This window comes from Selaginella moellendorffii, unplaced genomic scaffold, assembly GCF_000143415.4.
Source record: "Selaginella moellendorffii unplaced genomic scaffold, v1.0 SELMOscaffold_0, whole genome shotgun sequence".
Classification (NCBI taxonomy): Eukaryota; Viridiplantae; Streptophyta; class Lycopodiopsida; order Selaginellales; family Selaginellaceae; genus Selaginella; species Selaginella moellendorffii.
In genome coordinates this window covers 4,516,043-4,535,674 of record NW_003314261.1, presented here as the reverse complement: position 1 = coordinate 4,535,674, position 19,632 = coordinate 4,516,043, and the positions used below count along the sequence as shown (strand labels likewise).

The 19,632-nt window shown below is 46.1% G+C and overlaps 6 protein-coding genes across 8 annotated transcripts; 2 read left to right on the top strand and 4 right to left on the bottom strand.

Moving 5' to 3' along the window:
- Window positions 1–1,996: 1,996 nt before the first annotated feature.
- LOC9641994 (probable serine/threonine-protein kinase tsuA) lies at window positions 1,997–3,224 on the bottom strand. Of its 2 annotated transcripts, none has more exons than XM_002960413.2 (3): window positions 3,161–3,224; window positions 2,829–3,107; window positions 1,997–2,768 (listed from the first exon to the last, which is right to left on the bottom strand). In XM_002960413.2, the coding sequence occupies exons 1-3, from the start codon at window positions 3,186–3,188 to the stop codon at window positions 2,155–2,157; spliced, it is 921 nt and encodes a 306-aa protein (XP_002960459.1). In that variant the 5' UTR covers window positions 3,189–3,224; the 3' UTR covers window positions 1,997–2,154. The 2 variants fall into 2 exon arrangements, with proteins under 2 accessions (XP_002960459.1, XP_024529785.1); XM_024674017.1 differs by having other exon boundaries at window positions 2,829–3,110; window positions 3,161–3,211.
- A 189-nt stretch (window positions 3,225–3,413) lies between these two features.
- Window positions 3,414–6,584, bottom strand: LOC9641993 (O-fucosyltransferase 31). Its single transcript, XM_002960412.2, has 12 exons — window positions 6,431–6,584; window positions 6,165–6,227; window positions 5,966–6,065; window positions 5,855–5,910; window positions 5,694–5,782; window positions 5,430–5,633; window positions 5,155–5,371; window positions 4,849–5,076; window positions 4,603–4,800; window positions 4,295–4,541; window positions 3,802–4,240; window positions 3,414–3,733 (listed from the first exon to the last, which is right to left on the bottom strand). Exons 1-10 carry the CDS (start codon window positions 6,557–6,559, stop codon window positions 4,308–4,310), a joined length of 1,518 nt encoding a protein of 505 aa, XP_002960458.2. The 5' UTR covers window positions 6,560–6,584; the 3' UTR covers window positions 3,414–3,733; window positions 3,802–4,240; window positions 4,295–4,307.
- Window positions 6,585–6,614: 30 nt separating this feature from the next.
- Window positions 6,615–7,679, bottom strand: LOC9632266 (wound-induced protein 1). Its single transcript, XM_002960411.2, has one exon. The coding sequence runs from the start codon at window positions 7,443–7,445 to the stop codon at window positions 6,975–6,977; it is 471 nt and encodes a 156-aa protein (XP_002960457.1). The 5' UTR covers window positions 7,446–7,679; the 3' UTR covers window positions 6,615–6,974.
- Window positions 7,540–14,023, top strand: LOC9632264. Its single transcript, XM_002961067.2, has 20 exons — window positions 7,540–7,841; window positions 8,466–8,772; window positions 9,014–9,119; window positions 9,344–9,549; window positions 9,701–10,081; window positions 10,740–10,851; window positions 11,846–12,099; window positions 12,251–12,289; window positions 12,368–12,421; window positions 12,476–12,539; window positions 12,596–12,654; window positions 12,713–12,840; window positions 12,896–12,955; window positions 13,011–13,069; window positions 13,123–13,208; window positions 13,262–13,300; window positions 13,351–13,413; window positions 13,478–13,525; window positions 13,575–13,703; window positions 13,773–14,023. Exons 1-20 carry the CDS (start codon window positions 7,540–7,542, stop codon window positions 13,818–13,820), a joined length of 2,544 nt encoding a protein of 847 aa, XP_002961113.2. The 3' UTR covers window positions 13,821–14,023.
- Window positions 10,214–11,791, bottom strand: LOC9632265 (ubiquitin-conjugating enzyme E2 7). 2 transcript variants are annotated; one of them, XM_024661812.1, is made up of 6 exons: window positions 11,489–11,789; window positions 11,322–11,424; window positions 10,867–10,964; window positions 10,707–10,807; window positions 10,572–10,649; window positions 10,214–10,498 (listed from the first exon to the last, which is right to left on the bottom strand). In XM_024661812.1, the coding sequence occupies exons 1-6, from the start codon at window positions 11,532–11,534 to the stop codon at window positions 10,421–10,423; spliced, it is 504 nt and encodes a 167-aa protein (XP_024517580.1). In that variant the 5' UTR covers window positions 11,535–11,789; the 3' UTR covers window positions 10,214–10,420. The 2 variants fall into 2 exon arrangements, with proteins under 2 accessions (XP_024517580.1, XP_024517530.1); XM_024661762.1 differs by having other exon boundaries at window positions 10,572–10,807; window positions 11,489–11,791.
- A 22-nt stretch (window positions 14,024–14,045) lies between the features above and the next one.
- On the top strand, window positions 14,046–15,384 carry LOC9641992 (isopentenyl-diphosphate Delta-isomerase I). The gene is made up of 6 exons (XM_002961066.2): window positions 14,046–14,235; window positions 14,349–14,404; window positions 14,469–14,560; window positions 14,628–14,730; window positions 14,812–14,949; window positions 15,016–15,384. The coding sequence occupies exons 1-6, from the start codon at window positions 14,063–14,065 to the stop codon at window positions 15,270–15,272; spliced, it is 819 nt and encodes a 272-aa protein (XP_002961112.2). The 5' UTR covers window positions 14,046–14,062; the 3' UTR covers window positions 15,273–15,384.
- The last annotated feature ends 4,248 nt before the right edge of the window (window positions 15,385–19,632 follow it).

The following is a 19,632-nucleotide window of genomic DNA, read 5'->3' as shown; positions in this document are numbered from 1 at the left end:
AGTTTACTAGGCACGTCCCAACAACTTGGTCGTCTTCCAGCCCATGCTTGTAAAGCTCAGTCTGGATGCTTCCAGCTTCACTGGACCCAATGTTCCCACATTTGAAAACTGCTCGAGCGTTCACCACATCTCCATACTTGGCATACATGTCCACCAAGCTACTCCCCAGACATATCTGTGCTTAAGATTTCGCAGCATGAATCTCCATCCCCTTCTAGGCTTTGGATTCTAGTTAGCTAGGGGCATGATTAAGGTTTCAGTTTTAATCATGTCTCATTCTCCTACAACGAATGATACAATTTAGTTATAAATTATGTAAAAGAATATTTGGAGTGGTGTTGGTAGCACATTACTCAAGTTAACTTTTGATCCATCTCTCGTTAATGAATGGAAGCAACAAGATTACAAAACATTAGGAATTATTAGACGAGCACTCTAAGGAGTAATTAAGCTACTTTTAAGATGCTGTCAATCAAATTATTGCAATTAAAAGTACCAAGATTGATGACAACAATAGTATTGCTAATCACTTTAAAGTAGTTGTTGTTCAAATGGGATTTGATAAGACTTCTAAAGAGATAGTTTATCACTTTCTTGGAAGAAAATATCCAAAAATATTACTCTAGTTACAAAAGGTTTTGTGTGGTCTCATCTTGGAAAGTGTGTGTTTAAAGAAATTGATCGTGATCATCAATTTAATGATGCACATCAAGAGTAATAGTCCACGCAATGTACTAATAGCAATAAGAAATTCAAATGCAATTATTGTCAGAAGCTTAGATATTTTGCAAAAGATTGTCACAAAAAGAAGGCTACTCTCGAAGTAAAAGCTAAACAAAAAAGTAAAGAGATTGCATTTATGATGGAGATTGTTAACTACCAAGGGAAGTCAATTCTTTGGCTTAACTATGTTACACTATGTTACATCTAACCACATCACACAGCTATTGTCAACTTTATTTTCTTTGAGAAATCATCATGATAAGATGATTTAAACTATTAGAACACAAATAGCTTTTGAAAACATTGCTATTACTGACCACACCTTACTTTTTTATGATCAACTTGTGAAATAAGGTTGCATTTTATTATAAAACAACAAAGGTTGTTTTATTTTCCAGTATTTGCTATTATTTTCAACCCATCACCTAACCCATCACCTAGAGAACTTTAATTGCCTTCTATGAAGTGGAGGTTTAAGTGTATGGCTATAATACCATATACTAATATTAACATTAGGATTTTGATAACCATTGAATATTTTTTGAACCCCTTATATAAGTTAGAGTTTTTGAGCTAATTAAATATGTATATTTTTATATTTCATTTCTATATTCCATACACTCATACATAGAATTATTAACTTTATATTTTTTTTATTTTTATTGATTGTATGCATATTGATTATAGAATGGAAAACATCTAAGATAAAAAATTTACCTATAAAGTTGAGTGATTGGGATGTTAATTTTTTAACAATAAATAAAAATTAAATATAGAGAACTTTTGATAAAGATCATATATTGAAAATTTCATAATGTTTAATCAAAAAATACAAAAAAAGTTTAATTAAAAAATGCATGAAGACAGATTACCATCATAAATGCACATGTGGTTAGTTTTATAAAAGACCCCCTTTTGCAAGAGCTGATTAAATTAATTTTAATAAAGAAAAAAATTATTTTCTATTTTATTTTCATAGTTTTAACAGATTACATTATCAATTTTTAGAATTTTTTTTATATTTTAAACAACTTAATGGTTTTCCTTATTAAGTTTTCACTTAAGAGAGTAACTGATTAACAATTTAAGCTTTACTTAAAAATTACTGAGAGTCTTTAGGATTTTATATTAAGCCATATTAACATTCTCCTATTAACATAAAACATAGAAATGTTTCATACATCCCCTAGCACTAGAATTATGCAGCAAAAAGGGAAAAGAAGAATGTGGGTGATAGTGGGGCATAATCTTTAGAAGCACAATAAAAAGCAGAAGCAATCTAAGCATTCGTCCTCCACTTTATTTATAGAGAATCCTCGGCTATGAGAACCAAACTGGCTGACTTTACTCTTACGTGCATACTTGATCTTCTTCCTTTTTTCTTTTCTTCTTCTTTACATATATTTTTACAAGTTTTTTCAAAGCTGGTTATCAAAGATGCAAGGACGTGTCCACCTCCTCGTCGTCATCAATCGGTATGCTTCTCTTTGCAGTTTTCCAATTCTTGAGGAGGACTGGCCGGTACGGCTGCTGTACAAGATCACGAGGCAGCAGCGAGGGCGACGAATTTGAAGCTGGGAGCTCGGATTGATCCGAGAACTTGTCCTGTGCCGGATTATCAAGCAGTGACAAGAGAACCGTTTTGCTGCTCTTGGCACCGACAGGATCCTTCTCTGGATTGATGGTCTCGAAAAACGGAGCTGGAGTGTCGGGATGAACAGGAAAGACCATGGAACTAGAGGTGGTGGTGTTTCTCATGAGATTGTGATGAGGATTGCAAGAGGTTGACATGGAAGAGGATGAAGATGGAGGAGGAGGAAAGGTAGAACACGGGGATGTGAAACTTGGCCGAGGCTGGATGATCACTTCATGGTTGGAGTTGTATAACTGCTTGGTCTGTCTCATCTCCTTGTCCCTCTCGAGACGTTGGAACCTTTGCTGGAGCAAAGCGATGGTGGGATGGTGTTCGTGGCGCTGCTCCTGGAAGTATTCCGGAATTGGAGCTCCTTGCTGCGAGTAGCGGTTGTTTTGCTGCTGCTGGACACCTGAAAGTTTGTGGATCGATGAGTCCTCCAAACTCTCGACTAAGTGATCTTTCTTCTTACCATGGAGGCGTACGTAGCTCAGGAGTTGCAATTGGAGAGTGTTTTGGATCCTCCTCGCTGCATCCTCATCGAACAGGGTTGGATCCTCGAAGAAGTGCCGCTGCCGCTGCTGCTGCTGCTGCTGCCGCTGGTGTTGCAGACGATCGTGATGATCCTGCCTTGCTTCGAACTGGAATGGAGTCGTGGGACTCGCCAGTGGCTTGAAGTCTCCACCGCTGGCTCCTCCCCCTCCTTCCTCGTCTTTAAATTTGACGAAGAAATCCTTTGGTTTTGCAACCTCTGCTTCACAAGTTCTTCCAGCGTGAGAGGTGGAGATTCCTATCACAACTTACTCAGATTTTCGCTGCGCTCGATCTGCATAGCTCCCCGCTCGCGCTCGTTCAAGACGCTAATATCAACACGCAAGCAAAGCACACTAGAGAGAAAAGAAAAAGAAAGCTTCTTTCATAGACTACAAGTTGCATGCTCTGGAACTCGCAAACCAGACGCGGACACACACTTAGGCAAATTCTCTATTTTAATCGAAGAAAAGACTCTATACCCCAATGATCATTTTCCAAAGAACCCCCAACCAAACCATCTCCAAGATAGAAAGCGTGCTCCCTTGAGCCACATTTCACTTTAAAAAGCCTGGGTATATTCCAGCGTTTTCTCCCTTGGTTCCTTTCCCTTGTCGTTTGCCACCCCGGGAAGAATCTAGCCACTGGTTTCCACTGGCGCCCACTCATCCGGGCCGTCCACTCCCACTCTTCGTCTCCATGCAAAACTTCGCCAGTGTGGAGCCACGAGCAAACCAACAACAAAGCGCTCGAGAAGGAGCACAAGAAGGGAATCTCACGGAAGAGCGATGGCGTCGCTGTTTCCTTCCCTTATAATAATGCTCGCTCTTCCCCGGATCGATCAATCTGTAGCGAACAAAAAAAAAAGAAGAGAAAGTGTAAGAATCATAAAAAGTTGGAATGCCAATGCCCACCATAAAATCACCGCAGCCTTGCTCCATTGTCTCGTTGCTCACGGCTACATTGTCTCCTTCCTTCATCTCTCTGTCGCTAGCACTTGTCCCCGCCTGACACAGGTAAATTCTGCAAATCTGTGTCGATGTCACGAGAACGCCATCAAGAGCGTTACAGTCCCTCTTCTGCTTTTTTTTCTCCTCCTTGTTGATGCTACGCCGCCTGTGGCGTTGTCCTAACTTGGAAACTCTTTCACCACTATGAACAAGTCTTCTCGAGCAGAGCCACCGGCGACTTTGAGTGTCATTACTGCGAGCATGACACATTAGAAACACGACGATACCTTCCCCCTTCATTCATAGACAAATTGAAAAAAAACCCGTGGACGATATCCTCTGAAAGGAAGGATCCTCACGGCTGACGAGCTGATGGTCAAAGTTCAAACGAGAAATAGACACGCTGGAAGCGAAACTTCGTCAGAGAGAAAATAGCACCTCTTCATGAAACGCTTACCTCAACCTCATCGTTATCTGATTCTGTGCCTGATGTTGGTCTTACACATGCAATCTGGAGCCGGATAAGTGTAGATTGACTGCTTTGGCTGCCGCAGCCGGACCTGTCCAAGTCTGTTGCGGTGTCCATTGTAAACACGGTTTTGGAACTCCGGCCACTCCATGCTAGAGTTCGAGAACAAACGCGAGAGGAGCACCATATCAGGTCTCAAAGTCTTTTGCACGTTTTGATAGGTCCTGTGTCCAATCTGAAACAAAATGACTCAGATCAGCAGAATGCACCTTAGAAACAACGAAAACTATGCTCACCACCGCGTTGTGCATGTTGCCCGGCGAAGCAGAAAGGAAAAAATCACTCTTCAAGCATACATAGTAGTCGAGAGCAGCCGAGAGCGAAGCCTTCCGCTCGAAAGGTCTTAGCTCATCGTCTATAGCGACGCTGGCCTTGTCTTGCATCAGCGGAAATATGTTCTTCAAGAAGGACAACCTTGCCTCGCCACCATAAATCTGCAAGACGTAATTGAGGGGCACACTCACATCGTCGATTCATTTTACCTGGTGCGATGCTAGATAGACACGAGTGTGTGGGCCAAATCCAAGTGCAGCCAAAGTAAGGCCCGCTTCTTCAGGAGTAAGCGGGCATTTCCCAAGAAGCCGCAACTGCTGTACTGTAAGTCGAGAATTTGGAACTCTCCCTTGCCAGACCTTGTGCCGGTAGTAGGCCAAAGCTAACTGCTCGACTCTTCCGCCACCAAAATCACATGCCGAGTGCGCTGCCATGTCCTATCATAGTCATCACCAGAAAACAAAGGTCCAATACATTACAACTCGGCGAGAAGATGAAACTAATCGCTGTCATACCTTGTCAAATCGTAAATGGAGGGCAACGAACTTGGATGGCGGGCTATCATTTTGCGCTTGTCGAAGACGGCTCACAATCACATCACCAACGGAAGTGATTGCTTTCACGAACCGCAAAGCATGAAAATTCACTTTGCAGCGAAGCTTCTGTATCTCCGGAGGAACCTCACCAAAAGCCAGGCGATGAGAAAAGGGTGCTATAGCTGCAACTCCATAACTACACAACTCCATCAGCGCAGCACCGCAATTAACAAGCAAGAAAGCGTTGACAGTACCTCTGCAAGATGGGCAAAACATTTGCCACGTACCAGCTGGGCCGAGCATGGACTGGCGCATCCTTGACTCTCGTTGCTCGAAAGCCCGTGGCGTAATACTCCCGTGTGCTCCAATAAAACTCACTCGGTAGGCCCTTCACAATCTTGACATCAGCGGCCAGATAATCGATAAAGTAATCCACATCATATATGTCTGCAAAAGAGCTACACGAAACATAAGCCTAGCGCACGAACACTCGTGTAGATAAAATCGCACACGCCTACCTGCTATCCTGCCAGACGGGATTCACGTCGAGGTGGGGTACGACAAGCGTGGCGTTCAAAATCTTCGCTACAGCAACCGCATCACACACCTGAAAAAGACGCCACAGCCTCTTTAGTCCACAATCCAGAGCTAAGAAAGATACGGTGAAGTAGAGACGCACACCCATTCTTTGCTGGTTCAAGCCGCCCTCCAGAAAAACTTGTAGATAGAAATTCGCTGCAAGAAGACCACAAAGTCAAGAGGACTGGCCAGACCAAGTAAAAGTTCTTACAAGAAGAAATGCTTCCCACACTCTCTCGAAGGCAAGGGGCCCAACCGTCATTGTCCGGCGGATGCCACAAAAGCGCCGACTCGCCAGACCTTGAATTATTCTGTACGACGAATGGGAAAAAATAAAATAAAAATACACGAGGAGCATACAGAACAAAATACACGAGCATCGAGGAAAAAAAAAGGATGAGAAGTTGTACCATGTTTGATTCCGCCAAAGAGGCCATGAGCACAGAATGCTGGGCCGAGGGAGCCTCCCATTCCTATAAAACAAAAACAAGAAAAGCACAAGAGTCACACAGAAAGTTCCGCAAACAAGCAAGAGAAAGAAGGAATCAAAGGGAAAGCATCACGGAAATCCCATCGACTACGCACTAATAGGGAAATTATTGTAGCCCATGGATCCTGTGGCCACTATCCAGTATCAATGTGGCCAAAGAGCGATGGGAAAATCTATGAAACTCACCGAGAAGAGCGACATCCACGATGGAGACGAGTGCCGGAGCAGTAGATCGGGGCGCAGTAGCGGCAGGAGCACGACGAGAAATCCAAGACTGCGGCATAGAGCCAATCGCCTCGGGCTTCGCCCTCTCATGGCGCCCTAAACCCTAAAACCTGGGAATCCCAATAGCCAATGGCAGACAGAAATGAAATAGGAAAGCACACAAACTTTTATTTATTCTCTTCCACCCCACTGAGGAAGAAGATAGAAACAACACAAGAGCGATGATAACGATCAAGTCACTGGAGCTCGAAATGGCGTCGCTCAATCCAAGCTTGGTCATTGTCAGCTGCGCACTGATCGATATAAAATGCACCAAAATCCACACGAGAATGAAGAAAAAACAAGCCACCAAGATCTAAGAAACCCGCCAGCACAGTGCTCTAGAACCTGGCATGAAACGAGGGAGAAATCGAGCGAGAGGGCGACAGAGACGAGAAAGATGGAAGAACAGAGACGAAATGGATGCAACGACTACCAATCCGGAACTGGATTGTCGATCAATCTCTCACACCGCGACGATCAATCCGGGCATGGATGTCAACGTGAGCTCGCTTTCCCACAGCGGGTCATCCCTGGTGAAGAATCCGGCGCCCGTGACCGTGACCGAGGTGTTGAAGTACTCGCGCAGCTCCACGACCTTGCCCGACTTGATGGTGAAGACGTGAACCCAGCACGACTTGGAGGCGTCCAAGAATCCCTCGGCCAAGAACTTGTCCTGGACGAGGCAAACCCTGCTGGGGCTAAACGCGATCGATCCCAGCCGATCCGCGCCAGTGAGCATGCGCATGAGATGCTGCTCCGCCCTTGGCCCGTGGAACCACCACTCGATGTCCGCGGCCACCAGGGCCTTGACGATCTCTACATCACCCTGCGACACCGCCCGGTAGAGATTTCGCAGCACCGCGTAGCCCTCCTGCTCGCTAGCCAGATCTTTCCCCAAATTTCTCTCAATCGGAGAGGCGCTGCTCTGAGACATGCAAATGCGCGACCACGGATTAGGGGAAAGAAACAAGAACGCCGCGCGGATCGATCGGAAGGGTAATCGACGAACCGGTAGCTAGCGCGATGCGATGGATCGATGGATCTTGCCGCTTGGAACCAAGACGCGCAAAATTTCGAGCCGGATCGATCGACCGACGAATGGAGTGAAAGAAAAGGAAGAGCCGGCGGGAAACAAGAGCTTCCTGGGAGCTCTCCACGAAATCGCTGCGTCGTCACGCGCGCGACTTTATAGCGCTTTACAGAAATCGACGGCGCTAACGATGCCCGGCCAACGGGCACGATTGTCCCACGTCACATGTTTGCCGCGCAGGAATCGAACGCCCGAGGGGTGTCAAACAAATCCAACCATTACGATTAAGCTAGCGCCATGGTTGACCACGCAGTGCCGCCACCACTGACCAGTCAACGGAGAGAGCCGGGAATCGAGCCGGGAACCTCGAAGACTCTCGTCGCGTGGGCCTCGTAAATACGAGAGGAACCTTTGCACGGTGGTGCCAGATATATTCTTTCATTTGGATCTTTCTTTCCGGGACAAGAGAATGTAAGCCTCCCGTTTCCGAATCCTTCGATTCTCTTGGTGGATTGGGGAGGAGTAGAACAAATTACACGAGAGAAAGGGAAAGAGCGAAGAAAAAAACCCCCAAATCGATGGAAACACTGCCTACGCAGTGGAGCATTGCGATCAAAAAGAGCGTTGATGGAGTGGTGAAGGAGGAATCATGGGCTTCTCCCAAAATTCTTGGCGCATGAAAGAATGCTGGTGGTGGATTGGATCGATATTGATTCATATCGACTGGATCATGGTCGATGCTGATCACATTGCCAAGACGAGGCCGGGCATTGATCGCCTCGTTGCTTGGCTCTGCCACAATGTGTTGCAACTGGATGGGGCGGTGACGGTCACCGACGTGTTGAAGCACTCGTTGAGCTCCACGATCCGCGAGCTGCTCGGGTCGATCGTCCATATGTGGACCCAGCAGATCTCTTGATCCAGCGCCGACGGCGCCGCGGAGGAAGACCTCCACGAAGAACTCGACGAAGAGGAGGAAGAACTCGAGGAAGCATTGCTCGCGGAGCTAGAGCGAGGCGGAGAGGCCATTTCTCGCATGGGCGCCTGGGATTTGCCCTCGGCGAAGATCCGGTCCCCGATCATACAAATCCGGGTGGGATTGAAGGAGAAGGAGCCCGGGCGATCCGCGCCAGTGAGCATTCGCATGAGATGCTGGTGGGCGGGCGGGCCGTGGAATTGCCACTCCAGATCCTCGGTGATCATCGCGCCGACCGCCGCGGCATCGCCCACCGCAAGTGCATTGTAGAAGGAGGCGATGATTTTCTCGTTGTCGCGCATCCCCTCCATTACCCAGAAAGTAAGAGCGAGGAAGAGAAGAGAGGATCTAGAATTGGAATCTAGAAAGGCTCTGGAAAGTGGGTTTGCTTTGTGGCGACCATGGAATGGAGCCCCTGTTTATATAGCTTCCATGGCGCGGTAAAGAACAAATGGGAATTTCTTACCAGCTGTCAATAACCGCGGTAACTTTCCAGGTCTACACAAGAAAGCTGGTGACAGTAGTTCCAGAGGGACACGTGTCTGTTGTCAATCATTGCCGGAATGGGCAGCCCATCCCTGACACGTGGTCACTTTCCATTCGTTTGTAATGCTTTTTAAAACGAACGGTCGCGATCCCGCGGCTGGAGTTGCCGGACTCGGGTCAAACAGATCGATGTTAATTAAAATGCGCCCATAGTTTTCTATGATCTTCCAGCCATGGTGATGGGAAACAATGGGAAACAATCGATTTATCAAACGCTATCCTTCGATTACGACCCGGTTTCTCGAGTTTCCTCCACGAATTGAGGGAGATGCTCTCGCAGACAAGAATAGAAATCGAGCTGTCGAGCCGGCCTGCCGGAATTTCTCCGAATTTCTCGACTTTTCCATGAATTGGATGTCCCGATCTCGCGAGCAAGCAGCTCTAATCGAGCTGTCGATCCGTGCCGGGCGCGTTCGTGGGAGAGACATTGCCAATGGGGCGTGTCTCGCCCGAGCTCTCATTCATCCAATTTCGCAGAGCTTTCTGGTCTGTGGTTTGATATTAGTTTTCGTCCCAAAAACAAAGGTCTCCATGGTCTGCTCTGGTCGGTGTCTCGCATTAGAAGAAGATTGATAGAAAACATAAGCGCCGAGGCATTCAATTCGATTCAAACAACAGCGAGCGGGCGATCAATCAGTCCATTGGATCGTTGAGAGAGACCCTGCGCCGGGCGTGGGAAGCCGCCTGGCTGCCCTCCCTTTGCAAGTCAATCCCCAGTTCTCGATTTTTACCGCACCATATAAATCGCTGGACTGGACCGCGCTGCTACCCTGGATCCAGCGAGCGGCGATTTAAAGGCTGGTATGGGATGGGATGTGAACGATCGATCGACAGATATGGCAATCTAGCTCACACGGCCCGAGATCGCACAGGCGAAAAGGGGAAGCGGATGGAGTGGTGGTGGCTCACTTGCATTGACGAGCACAATCAATCCATCCTTGGGGGCCGGTTTGTTCGTCCCCAAATGATAGAGAGAAAGGGAGAGTCTGTGCGTGTGCATTCCTGGCCTCTGGGTGTCGTAAGTCTGCGCGATGTCATCAATTCTGGGAATCTGTGAGGACACAGCTAAGCGCTAGTCCAAGGAGAATGGATGCCCACCAAGAAATTTACGCGCAAAACCAGTAGCTCTGTTTTCTAGGGCTCCAGGGAAGACAAAGACCAATTTCCAGATTTTTCAAATACAAATTTTTAGGGTTCTTGATGGTTCTTGCAAATTCTCAAAGCTCTCCTTTTTATCCGACGCTCTATAGACTAATTAGAATGTGTTGATATACTCGCTACCACAAATCTCCCATTTCTCCCCAGTTCGCCCGCGCCACCGTAGTCAAATAATGTTTTGGATGCCCGATCATCGTTGTCAAAGCATTTCCTGCGAGCGTCTTACAATGCGGCTTACTTTTCTCTTGAATTCTTCTCTTCGCTCTCGCCACTCTTTCTGCCACCGAGAAAAAATAATCACATCATTCGTTAGATGATTGATCCACCAAGACTGTGCTGGGTGCACTTACCGCGGCATCGATGTTGGCTGGCGATTCATCGTTGGGGCTCGAGAGCATCGAGATTATACTCAATAGAATGGTTTCTACCTGAGAAGCACACACGACGAGTAAGAAGTTTGAGAGCTCGGGATCAAGCACGCATACCGTGTGAACCGGAGACCATCGTTCGCTCGCCAGCTCGTAGCCATTGGGATCGTCTCCAGGAGCGTGAAGGATGGAGATGCAAACACGGCCGTCCGGATAGACTGCTCGCGAGATTCACAAAGTCAGCTAGAGAAGAGTTCCATCGGTAGAGCTTGGTTACCATTTGGATGCCACATATCGGAAGTGAATCTCACACTGGGAGGACTGTTTGGATAATTCCCGGGAAAGCTCATGATCGCATTGAAATAGCCGCCTTCGCTGGACAAGAGGAAGAACAAAGAACAGGGAAAAAAAACACCACGAGAGAGAGCGTTAGATCCAATTGCACTGACAAACCACCAGGACGATCAGACATTAGGCTGGGACAAATGAATGAAAGAAAGCCACAAGACAAAAGAGAAGACGAGACAAATCTCATGCCAGGGATAAAGTTGATTCATGGTTTTATAAAAAAATCTCCCACAGCGAGAGCGCTCGGTCGATTTGCAAAGGCCTGCAATCAATCACACATGAGGATTCAATCACAATTACCCGTGCCCTACGAGCGAAAGAAGCCAAGAACAAGGAAGAAACCACGCAAAGATGAAGACACGAGGAGAGGAAGCTTTCACTTACTACAAGGTGTCCGGGGGGCCGATGATGGTCACGGCCCACTCAAACACATTGGAGTCGTCCACCAATCCCGCCGAGAAGCCATCCAGAGGATTTCTTGTCAAATCTGCCACGCCAAGATCAATCAATCCACCGGCCACCGCGAAGCAAATTCACGAAAATGCCCTCACCTTTCAACTGCTTGCGCAAGAGGAGGCTCGCTTGGCTCTCGCCCATTCCCCTGCCGCCGCCGCCGCCCCGGCCCAGCTCGATCGATCGATTGGAATCCGGCTGGAGATAGGGCTATATTACCGACAATCCAAACCCTGATCCTTGGAGCCGGGCAGCAAAGCGCATCGCATGTATGGATGCGCGCCGATCTCCCGCGATCCCCTCTCGATCGACCAAAGACGGGCGTCCTAGGGCGCCCGGGCGGAAGAAATGGGAGAAGAAAGAACACACACTGTCAAGGAAGAACAAAACACACGTACGATCGTAGGGAAGGATATTCTTGGCCTTATCGAGCTGGGGGGACGGAATATTTTCAGATCCCCGCCGTGGCGCAAGCGGAATATACTTGATGACACGTGGGAAGCGTTGGCTCCGTGGATGTAGCCCCCTACACTGCAGGCTCCAACGGTCGCGATTATTTTCCCCCTTCGTGTGGGGCGATTTACAAGGCGGGCTAGGATTGGTATATGTATGCATGTCAAAGAAGCGATCTAGAGGCGACGCTGATATATCCGATGAGGAAGAAGACCTAGGCGCCGGGAGCAGCGATCTTCTCGAGCGGCCCAGCATGGTATGTGATCGATCCGAATCCCCGAGGCCGCGCGGCGGCTCTCTAGATCGCATTGCGCTCTCTGCAAATCGATCGCTGGAGCTGGAGTGCGATCTCCTTGCCGGGATTTAGGTCTAACAGGGTTTTTGTGGGTTTTGCTGTGTTTTTTTAGGAGAACATATGGAAGGAGGCGTTCCCTGTTGGAACAGAGGTCGGTTTTTTTTCCTTGGTTTTCTCTCGTCCTCGCCTCTTGCTGTGTGACTGATTCGATGAAAATGGTTTTGCGCAGTGGGACCAGTATGATAAACTTTACGAAGTGAACTGGGATTTCTCAAATCTCGAGGTATGCGAATGTCCTTCTTTTTTGGTGGATGGTTCTTACTGTGGAGCACTGCAGCGAGCATTTGAGGAAGGAGGACAGCTCTATGGGAAGCGAGTGTATATGTTTGGCTGTACCGAACGTAAGCTACCTTTGTTTCTTCGTATTGTTTCCTGAGTTTTTGTCTCTCGTGCGTAGCTCAACTTGTACAATTCCGGGATAACCATAAGGTGATTCACATTCCAGCTGTCGTTGCGGTACGTTCTCTCTCTTTTTTTCCTTGCACTACAACTATCGGATGTGCTCCATTCACAGGTGACGTCGCCCTTCCCTCCCTCGGACAAAGTCGGGATAAAATCAGTTCAGATGGAAGGTGAAATGATCGTCCCTATGAGAGAAATGAAGATGGACTGGATGCCTTACATACCGGAAGACGTTTTGACGTATGGCGTGCATCGAGTTTGACGCGCTTGTTACTGACTTTTCCTCCTCGCGCAGGCATAGTTCTTTGGAGCGATACAAGTGCGAGATTTTTACCCTGAAGTGCACTCAAAGAAGGTATGCATGCACTGGATAACGGATGTGTTTTGCTGACGCTCGGTCTGGCTTTCAGAGTAGCTCTGAGGCATTTGAAAAAGGAGCGCATCAAGAAGTACGAGTACTGTCTGCCATGTAAGTGCGAGGATTTTATATCGTCCAAGTTTCTCACGCTACTCCACTTATAGATCTATACCGACCATGGAGGGAGGAAGAAAAGGAAGACGATACTGTTGTCTCTATTATGTTCACTATGGATGAAGGAAAACCACCGGTATCGTTTTGTGGTTATTTACAACTGGTTTTGATGCTTCTTTCCTTGTCCAGATTGTCACGCAATACGACTGGGCTTTTGACGAACTCGAGGTAATCAATCTTCAGTCCCCTAATAAATATCCACCGAGTTCTCTTCTCAGGAGTTCACAACAAACCTTATCGACGAAGAAGCACTGCCAAAAGATGAGAGGGAAAAGTTCCAGGTATGAAAACTAGCTAGCCGTTTATGCAAGACAAGGATGGAAATGGATTTTACTTGTCGTACAGGAATGCATAATGGAAAACGTCAAGGCCGAGAAGAAGAGACAGAAAGAGGTGTGTGCTGTGGCATTCTCGTCGAGGATTTCTTACTAGCTTGTTCCAGGCTCGATTGGCTCGGAAGAAAGCCATCGAAGAGATGAGCGAGGAGAAAAAGGCAGCTCTGGAGAACATGAAACTATACAAGTTCTACCCCGTGAAAACCGACGACACTCCTGATGTTGAGAACCTCAAGGTAGATCAAAGAAAAAAAATCAAACATTACGATTTCCCAGTGCTGATCTATGATCTCTCGCTGCCGCAGAGTCCTTTCATCAACAGATACTACGGCAAGGCGGACGAGGTTCACTGATCCTCGGCAATCGCATTTTTATCTTGACAAGAAACAATTAGCTACGTAGAGAGGCTGAGAGGGGCGATCTAAAAATTCTTTTTTGTTCCTTGGATCTTTTTTTCCCTCTTCCATCTCCCTCGATCGAGATGAAGCTCGGGAAAAAAAAATCTCGCTTGTACCATCTGAGAACGAGGAAAAGAACTGATGAATTGTTTGGTTTTTAAGATAGATGGAGACCCTAAATTCGAGTTTTTTTTGGAATGCCCCTTGTGTGCCGTTTGCCTGCGCCTTCTTCTTTGCTTGGATCTCGGGCGTGGGCGATCAAGAGGTGCGCTGCTCCCATCCGATCCAGGCGAGCAATCGCAATGCCGGCGTCGTCCCAGCTCGTCGAGGCGCTGGATCCCGTCCAGAAGCGTCTCATGTTTGAGGATGAGTAAGCTTTGACTCTCTTTTTTATCTTGCTCGTGTTGCAAATCTATCGGAGTGATTCTTTTGCTCTTGGTTTTGAGGCAAGGATCTGACGCTCGCTCTTGTGTTGTGTCTAAGGTGTATCCTGGTGGACGAGAAGGACAACGTCGTCGGCCATGACTCCAAGTATAACTGTAAGAGAATAGCCAGAAAAAAAAAACTGGAAGTCGTGTTTTTTTCTTCTTCTTCTTCGTGAAGGTCATTTGATGGAGAAGATCGAGACCGGGAAAATGTTGCATCGTGCATTCAGTGTGTTTTTGTTCAACTCCAAAAACGAGCTGCTGCTCCAGGTGATCGATCGAGTCTTTCTTTTCATTTCATTTCTCTCATACGATTGTTGTTGGATTTGATGCCCAGCAACGCTCGTCGACCAAGGTGACGTTCCCTCTGGTGTGGACGAACACATGTTGTAGCCACCCTCTCTATCGAGAGTCGGAGATGATTTTCGAGAACCAAATGGGTAAACAAGCTTGTTTTCTTAGCTAGTGCTCCCTCACTCACTCATACACACACACACACACACACACCCACACACGCACAGGAGTAAGAAACGCTGCGCAAAGGAAGCTTTTTGATGAGCTCGGTATCGCAGCAGCCGACTCCCCGGTGGACGCCTTCACTTTTCTGGGCCGGATCCTCTACAAGGCTCCATCGGACGGAAAGTGGGGGGAGCACGAACGTAAGTTACAAAACTTGCTCGTGATTTCTCCAGGATTTCCAGGCTCAAATCCTTGGTTTCTCGCAGTGGACTACTTGCTGTTCTTGAAGCGAGATGAGGTAGCAGTGAATCCAAACCCGGACGAAGTCGCGGCGGTGAGGTACGTGAACCAGGCGGAGCTCAAGGAGCTGGTTAGGCAGGCGGACGCGGGAGAGGGCGGCATCAAGCTCTCTCCCTGGTTTCGCCTCATCGTGGACAACTTCTTGTACAAGTGGTGGAGTTTGCTCGAGGAAGGCAAGCTGGGCGAGGCAGTGGATGAGAGCACCGTGCACTGGCTTTTATAGTGGAGCTAGACAAATTCATGGGAGACAAGCATGGAAGCATTTCAATAAACAGAGCAAGTGGATAAACATATTATAGCATTGGTTATTTTTCATAATTAGTCAGCCCTTCCCAGCCTATGGTGTGCTTCGGGCCCCTTCCGGGGGCCTCGCTGTATGACGCTGACTATTGCCAAGCAGCTGACCCTTGCTAAGCAGCTGCACTGCCCCCTAACCTCCCTTAGAAGCCTGTCCCCTTGCTCAATAACCATGTGGATATGGTCTCATAGGCCTTTGTCGATGGACTGAACAACACGAGCTGACTGAACACTAGAGCAAGTGCTAAGGAAGCCACGTTAAGGCCATCTCCACAGCCAAGAACCTTTCCACAATCCCAGCCACCCTGATCAATACTGAGGAGGCCCAAAGGCCACAAGCACTTATACATGTGACATGTGGGGAGTTTAATGAGAGTTGACTCATTTGTTAGGGTCTTGTCATGGTGCTTCAATGGCTCCCATTGCATGCCTCACTTTGTGGGCTTTCCTATGCCCCACCGGCCAAAGGAAATGGTGCTCACCCACTTTAGTGGCAAGCACATTCAGCATTTGTCCAGGTGTTACCTGATTGGCAATCCAAATGCATGTATAAGAAGTGAAGATGGGTAGCCATGGTTCAACCTCAACTGCCCAAGAGCCTCTACTCCCCACCCATCATCCTACAGGTAAAAAAGTCCTTCCTCTTTTTAGAACAACTTTTGGCTTTTTATCCCATAAAAAGTTTAAGCTTGAAAAGCTGAGTCAGCCCAAGTCCTTATTTGAGCTAAACTCTAGGTTAGAACTCTAGTAGGGAGTGTAGAGTTGGGTGTGAAACACAAAATCCCTAGGCCCTAAAGAGGAGTTGAAAGGGTGCCACGTGATAGTGGCCGAAGTAGAAGCCAAATAAGAGTAACATATTTAGATAAAAACCTCTAACTTGAAAAATTGAGAGCAGGAGTGGAACTCTCAATGAAGTGCTCAAGGAATAGACACGAAACAAGCAATAAGTGAGTCTTTAGAAAAAAGACATAAAACAACTAACACATGACATGTGGAAGTGTCGAGATGGATCTAAGATGGAGTCCGAGATGGACCCGAGACAGAGTCCAAAATGGACCTGAGACGGAGTCCAAGATGGACCCGAGATAAAATCCAAGATGGACCCAAAATGAGGTTTGAGATGGAGTATGAGATGGACTTGAGATGGAGTCCAAAATGAGTCTAAAATGGAATCTAAGATGGACTTGAGATGAAGTATGAGATGGAGCCTAAGATGAACCCAAGATGGAGCCTGAGATGAACCCAAGATAAAGCCTGAGATGGACCCGAGATGGAGTCTAAGATGGAATCCAAGATGGACCCAAGATGGAGTCCAAAATGGAGTTCGAGATGGATTTAAGATGGAGTCTGAAATTGTTTTGAGATGGAGCCTGAAATGGACTGTGATAGAGTCCAAAATAAAGTCCGAGATGGAGTCCAAGATGGAGTCCAAGATGGAGCCGACATGGAGTCCAAAATGGACTTGAGATAGAGTCCAAGATGGGGTTTGAGATGGACCTGAGATAGAGTCTAAGATGGAACCGAGACCGAGACTGAGTTTGAGTCTGAAAGCAAGACCAAGTTCGAGTTCGAGTCCAAGTCTAAGTCTAAGTCCAAATATTAATATAGGCTGTTGGGTGAAAGCCTAAAGTGATCGTCCCCCATTGGGGGGGGTGGGGGTGGGCTGCAAGGGGTTCTAAAAGTATAGTAGGGAGAGTGTGGGGGGTGAACTGTAGTGTAACTAATTTGGCTAGAAAATGCCAATTTAGCCCAGGAAAGCTATACCCATGTGTTGGGTGATGATATAACCACTGGGAAGTCCAAGGCTATAGTGAATACGGACAGACAAATAGGGTAGCTTGGTAAATTGTTCAAAAACCAACTCTAGCTCTTACGGGAGATCAAATGGTCAATTCTCTCAGTTCAAGTGTGGGTGGCACTAACTACTTGGATACCTAGCGTGGCTCATCGGAACCTCGCTTTAGCCACTTGGCTAAAGCACCCAAAGGCAGATGGTGGGAAGAGTACCCACGAGGCTTGCGTAAGGTCTTGGTGTTTTAAAATGTTATCCTAGAGTCCTAGACTAAAGAAAGGAAGAGGAACAATCCACTTCTGTAGTGACCAAGGATGTGGTCATACAACAAGGAAGTCCTAGAGGTCCTTGGGATAGTGGTTAGGCTTATGAGCCTTGACCCAGTGGCAATATTGGCGAATATAGCCATGGATAGAAAGGGATTTGGTAGGGACTGAGAAAGGGATATTGGGGAAGGTTATTCCCCATATCTACGGGCATCCTAAGGATGCTAAAGAGTGAATCTAGGATGATCACTCATGGACGGATGGCCCAGTCTTTGAGAGACAGGACTGTGATACAAGTGATGTTGGACCACTAATATGACAAAGGTAAACAGGTTTGGCTTTAGCATAACAAGTTGATATGTCGATAGTACCTTTGGGTGTTAATCATGGGATTGGACATATGGAGCACTTGGACCAAATGCAAATGTTGAGTGGCATAGATGCTATTTTTAGGGCTAACAAGTCCCCTAGTCCGGAATAGTACTTATGAAGGTTGGGAGTGAGACTCCTCCATGTGGTCAAAGTTGTGGTTAAGTGACTAAAGTAGAATGGAAAAATTAGTCACTTATAATTTAGTATCAGAGTTGTTCCCTAGTCTGACTCTTATTGGTGGTCAAATATGTCAACACTTGTCTTGGCATTGAAAGGTCTCAGAAGTGGGCCTGCCCTCAACAAGTAGCATGTCGAAAGGGCATGACTCTCCACCTTAATTCATAAATGAACATGTTGACAATGTAGTGAATAAAAAAGGGCTAATAATGAAACGACTTTAGGATCTTGGGAACAGTATAAAGTTTTCCTTAGAAAGTTGAGGATGTGATCCAAATGAGCATTTGACTTAGTAAATTGACTAATGTAACTATGGTAAACAACTATAGTTGAGATCACAGGAAAGATAATGACTCCAAAACAATAAAGGAGTTACAAAATTATCCTCATATAGTTAAAGCTCATGCTCATGTGGAGCTTGTGGCCAACCACACCTCAAGCAAACAAGTGCTTTGGGCTTTCACCCCATGTGTCCATATCCAAGCTTGTACCTAATTCCAAGATAAAGCCTATATAATGCCAATGGTGTGGAGCTAAGCACCCAAGATCTAACCTCAAATACCCAACACTCCATCCCCTATTATCCTTTTAGAACTCATAACTAGCAATGCCTAAGAAGATAAGTGCTTTGGGCCTTCATCCTATATATCCATATTGAACTTGAACCAAAGTCTGAGATAGAGCTCAAGTTTGAGTTTGGTATAGTGCATGAGATGAGGAGCTTAGAAGCCGATGCCTGTATCTTGAATGTAACTATAGGTATTGAAAGTTACCTATTAATGAGTCCTTTCAAATAATTTTTTCTTTATTGCTAAGATAGTAGGAGATCAATATTGTTGGTTCCCTTTTCAATTGTTCAAGTGTTAGTAAATTGGGTTTAGCATTTGTACTTAGTTAAATAAACATAAAGTAGGAATTCTTATATATTTCTTGTAGAGTATATTCGGCTTAACTTTAAGTTCTCTTTTGCTCAAAAACTCCCACAATATTAAGTTTGGTCCCTCAATACTCATAAGATGATTATCGTGTCCACTAAGACATTCTTGCTATCATGTCCCATGTGTTGGTTTTATTCGACCCTATTAGTTATTTATAGAAAACGTCTAAATTCGCTAGTTGAGAATATTTACAAATTGTAAAGATTGTCTTGAATATAATAGTATTATTTCTACATCTAGATTCACAATCTAACACCATTTTATATTTAGTAAGTTTTCCTGATTGTCTAAACTCTTGGGACTAGGGTGAAAGCCCAAAGCATGCATTCTTTTAGGGGGGATTCCAAATAAATAGTAGGGATAATGGGTAAGTTAGGCATAGCTAACTAATTTAAGGCATAATGTAACTTCCTACTTGCATATGTATCTTTGTTTTGCATTCAGCTTGGGTTTAAACTCAAGCTCTATACCACATTAATTGGTGAAGTATCCATATCATCACTCTAAACCACTGGTATGCCAAAATAACACTATACTCCATTTGGCCAGTTTGTCTTGTGCTCCAATTTTTCATTGTCTTAGAGTTATCTTGTGCTTCAATTTCTTCACTCCTTAGTTGTAGCTTAAGAATTTAGCTCTATCCCTTTATTCAGTGGCCCAAAGCTTTAAAGATTAAATTCCACTCTACTACCTTTGGCCAATGTTTCCAAAGGTAGGTTCCACTCCATGGTTATCTTATAT

Coding starts and splice junctions, on each gene's coding strand:
- LOC9641992 (XM_002961066.2), top strand. CDS start 14,063: ATGCCCCTTGTGTGCCGTTTGCCTGCGCCTTCTTCTTTGCTTGGATCT. Junction 14,405..14,468: donor CCATGACTCCAAGTATAACT/GTAAGAGAATAG, acceptor TTCTTCGTGAAG/GTCATTTGATGGAGAAGATC. Junction 14,561..14,627: donor AAAACGAGCTGCTGCTCCAG/GTGATCGATCGA, acceptor TTTGATGCCCAG/CAACGCTCGTCGACCAAGGT.
- LOC9641993 (XM_002960412.2), bottom strand. CDS start 6,559: ATGAGAGGGCGAAGCCCGAGGCGATTGGCTCTATGCCGCAGTCTTGGA. Junction 6,066..6,164: donor CTTTGGCGGAATCAAACATG/GTACAACTTCTC, acceptor TTCGTCGTACAG/AATAATTCAAGGTCTGGCGA. Junction 5,634..5,693: donor CCCGTCTGGCAGGATAGCAG/GTAGGCGTGTGC, acceptor TGTTTCGTGTAG/CTCTTTTGCAGACATATATG.
- LOC9632264 (XM_002961067.2), top strand. CDS start 7,540: ATGGATCGATGGATCTTGCCGCTTGGAACCAAGACGCGCAAAATTTCG. Junction 9,120..9,343: donor CACGTGGTCACTTTCCATTC/GTTTGTAATGCT, acceptor ATGCTCTCGCAG/ACAAGAATAGAAATCGAGCT. Junction 13,209..13,261: donor TGGATGAAGGAAAACCACCG/GTATCGTTTTGT, acceptor TTCCTTGTCCAG/ATTGTCACGCAATACGACTG.
- LOC9632265 (XM_024661762.1), bottom strand. CDS start 11,534: ATGGGCGAGAGCCAAGCGAGCCTCCTCTTGCGCAAGCAGTTGAAAG. Junction 10,965..11,321: donor GGCCCCCCGGACACCTTGTA/GTAAGTGAAAGC, acceptor CCTCTTGTCCAG/CGAAGGCGGCTATTTCAATG. Junction 10,499..10,571: donor CAGCCAACATCGATGCCGCG/GTAAGTGCACCC, acceptor TCTCGGTGGCAG/AAAGAGTGGCGAGAGCGAAG.
- LOC9641994 (XM_024674017.1), bottom strand. CDS start 3,188: ATGCAGATCGAGCGCAGCGAAAATCTGA. Junction 3,111..3,160: donor CGAGCGCAGCGAAAATCTGA/GTAAGTTGTGAT, acceptor GAACTTGTGAAG/CAGAGGTTGCAAAACCAAAG. Junction 2,769..2,828: donor GAGCTACGTACGCCTCCATG/GTAAGAAGAAAG, acceptor ACAAACTTTCAG/GTGTCCAGCAGCAGCAAAAC.
- LOC9632266 (XM_002960411.2), bottom strand. CDS start 7,445: ATGTCTCAGAGCAGCGCCTCTCCGATTGAGAGAAATTTGGGGAAAGAT.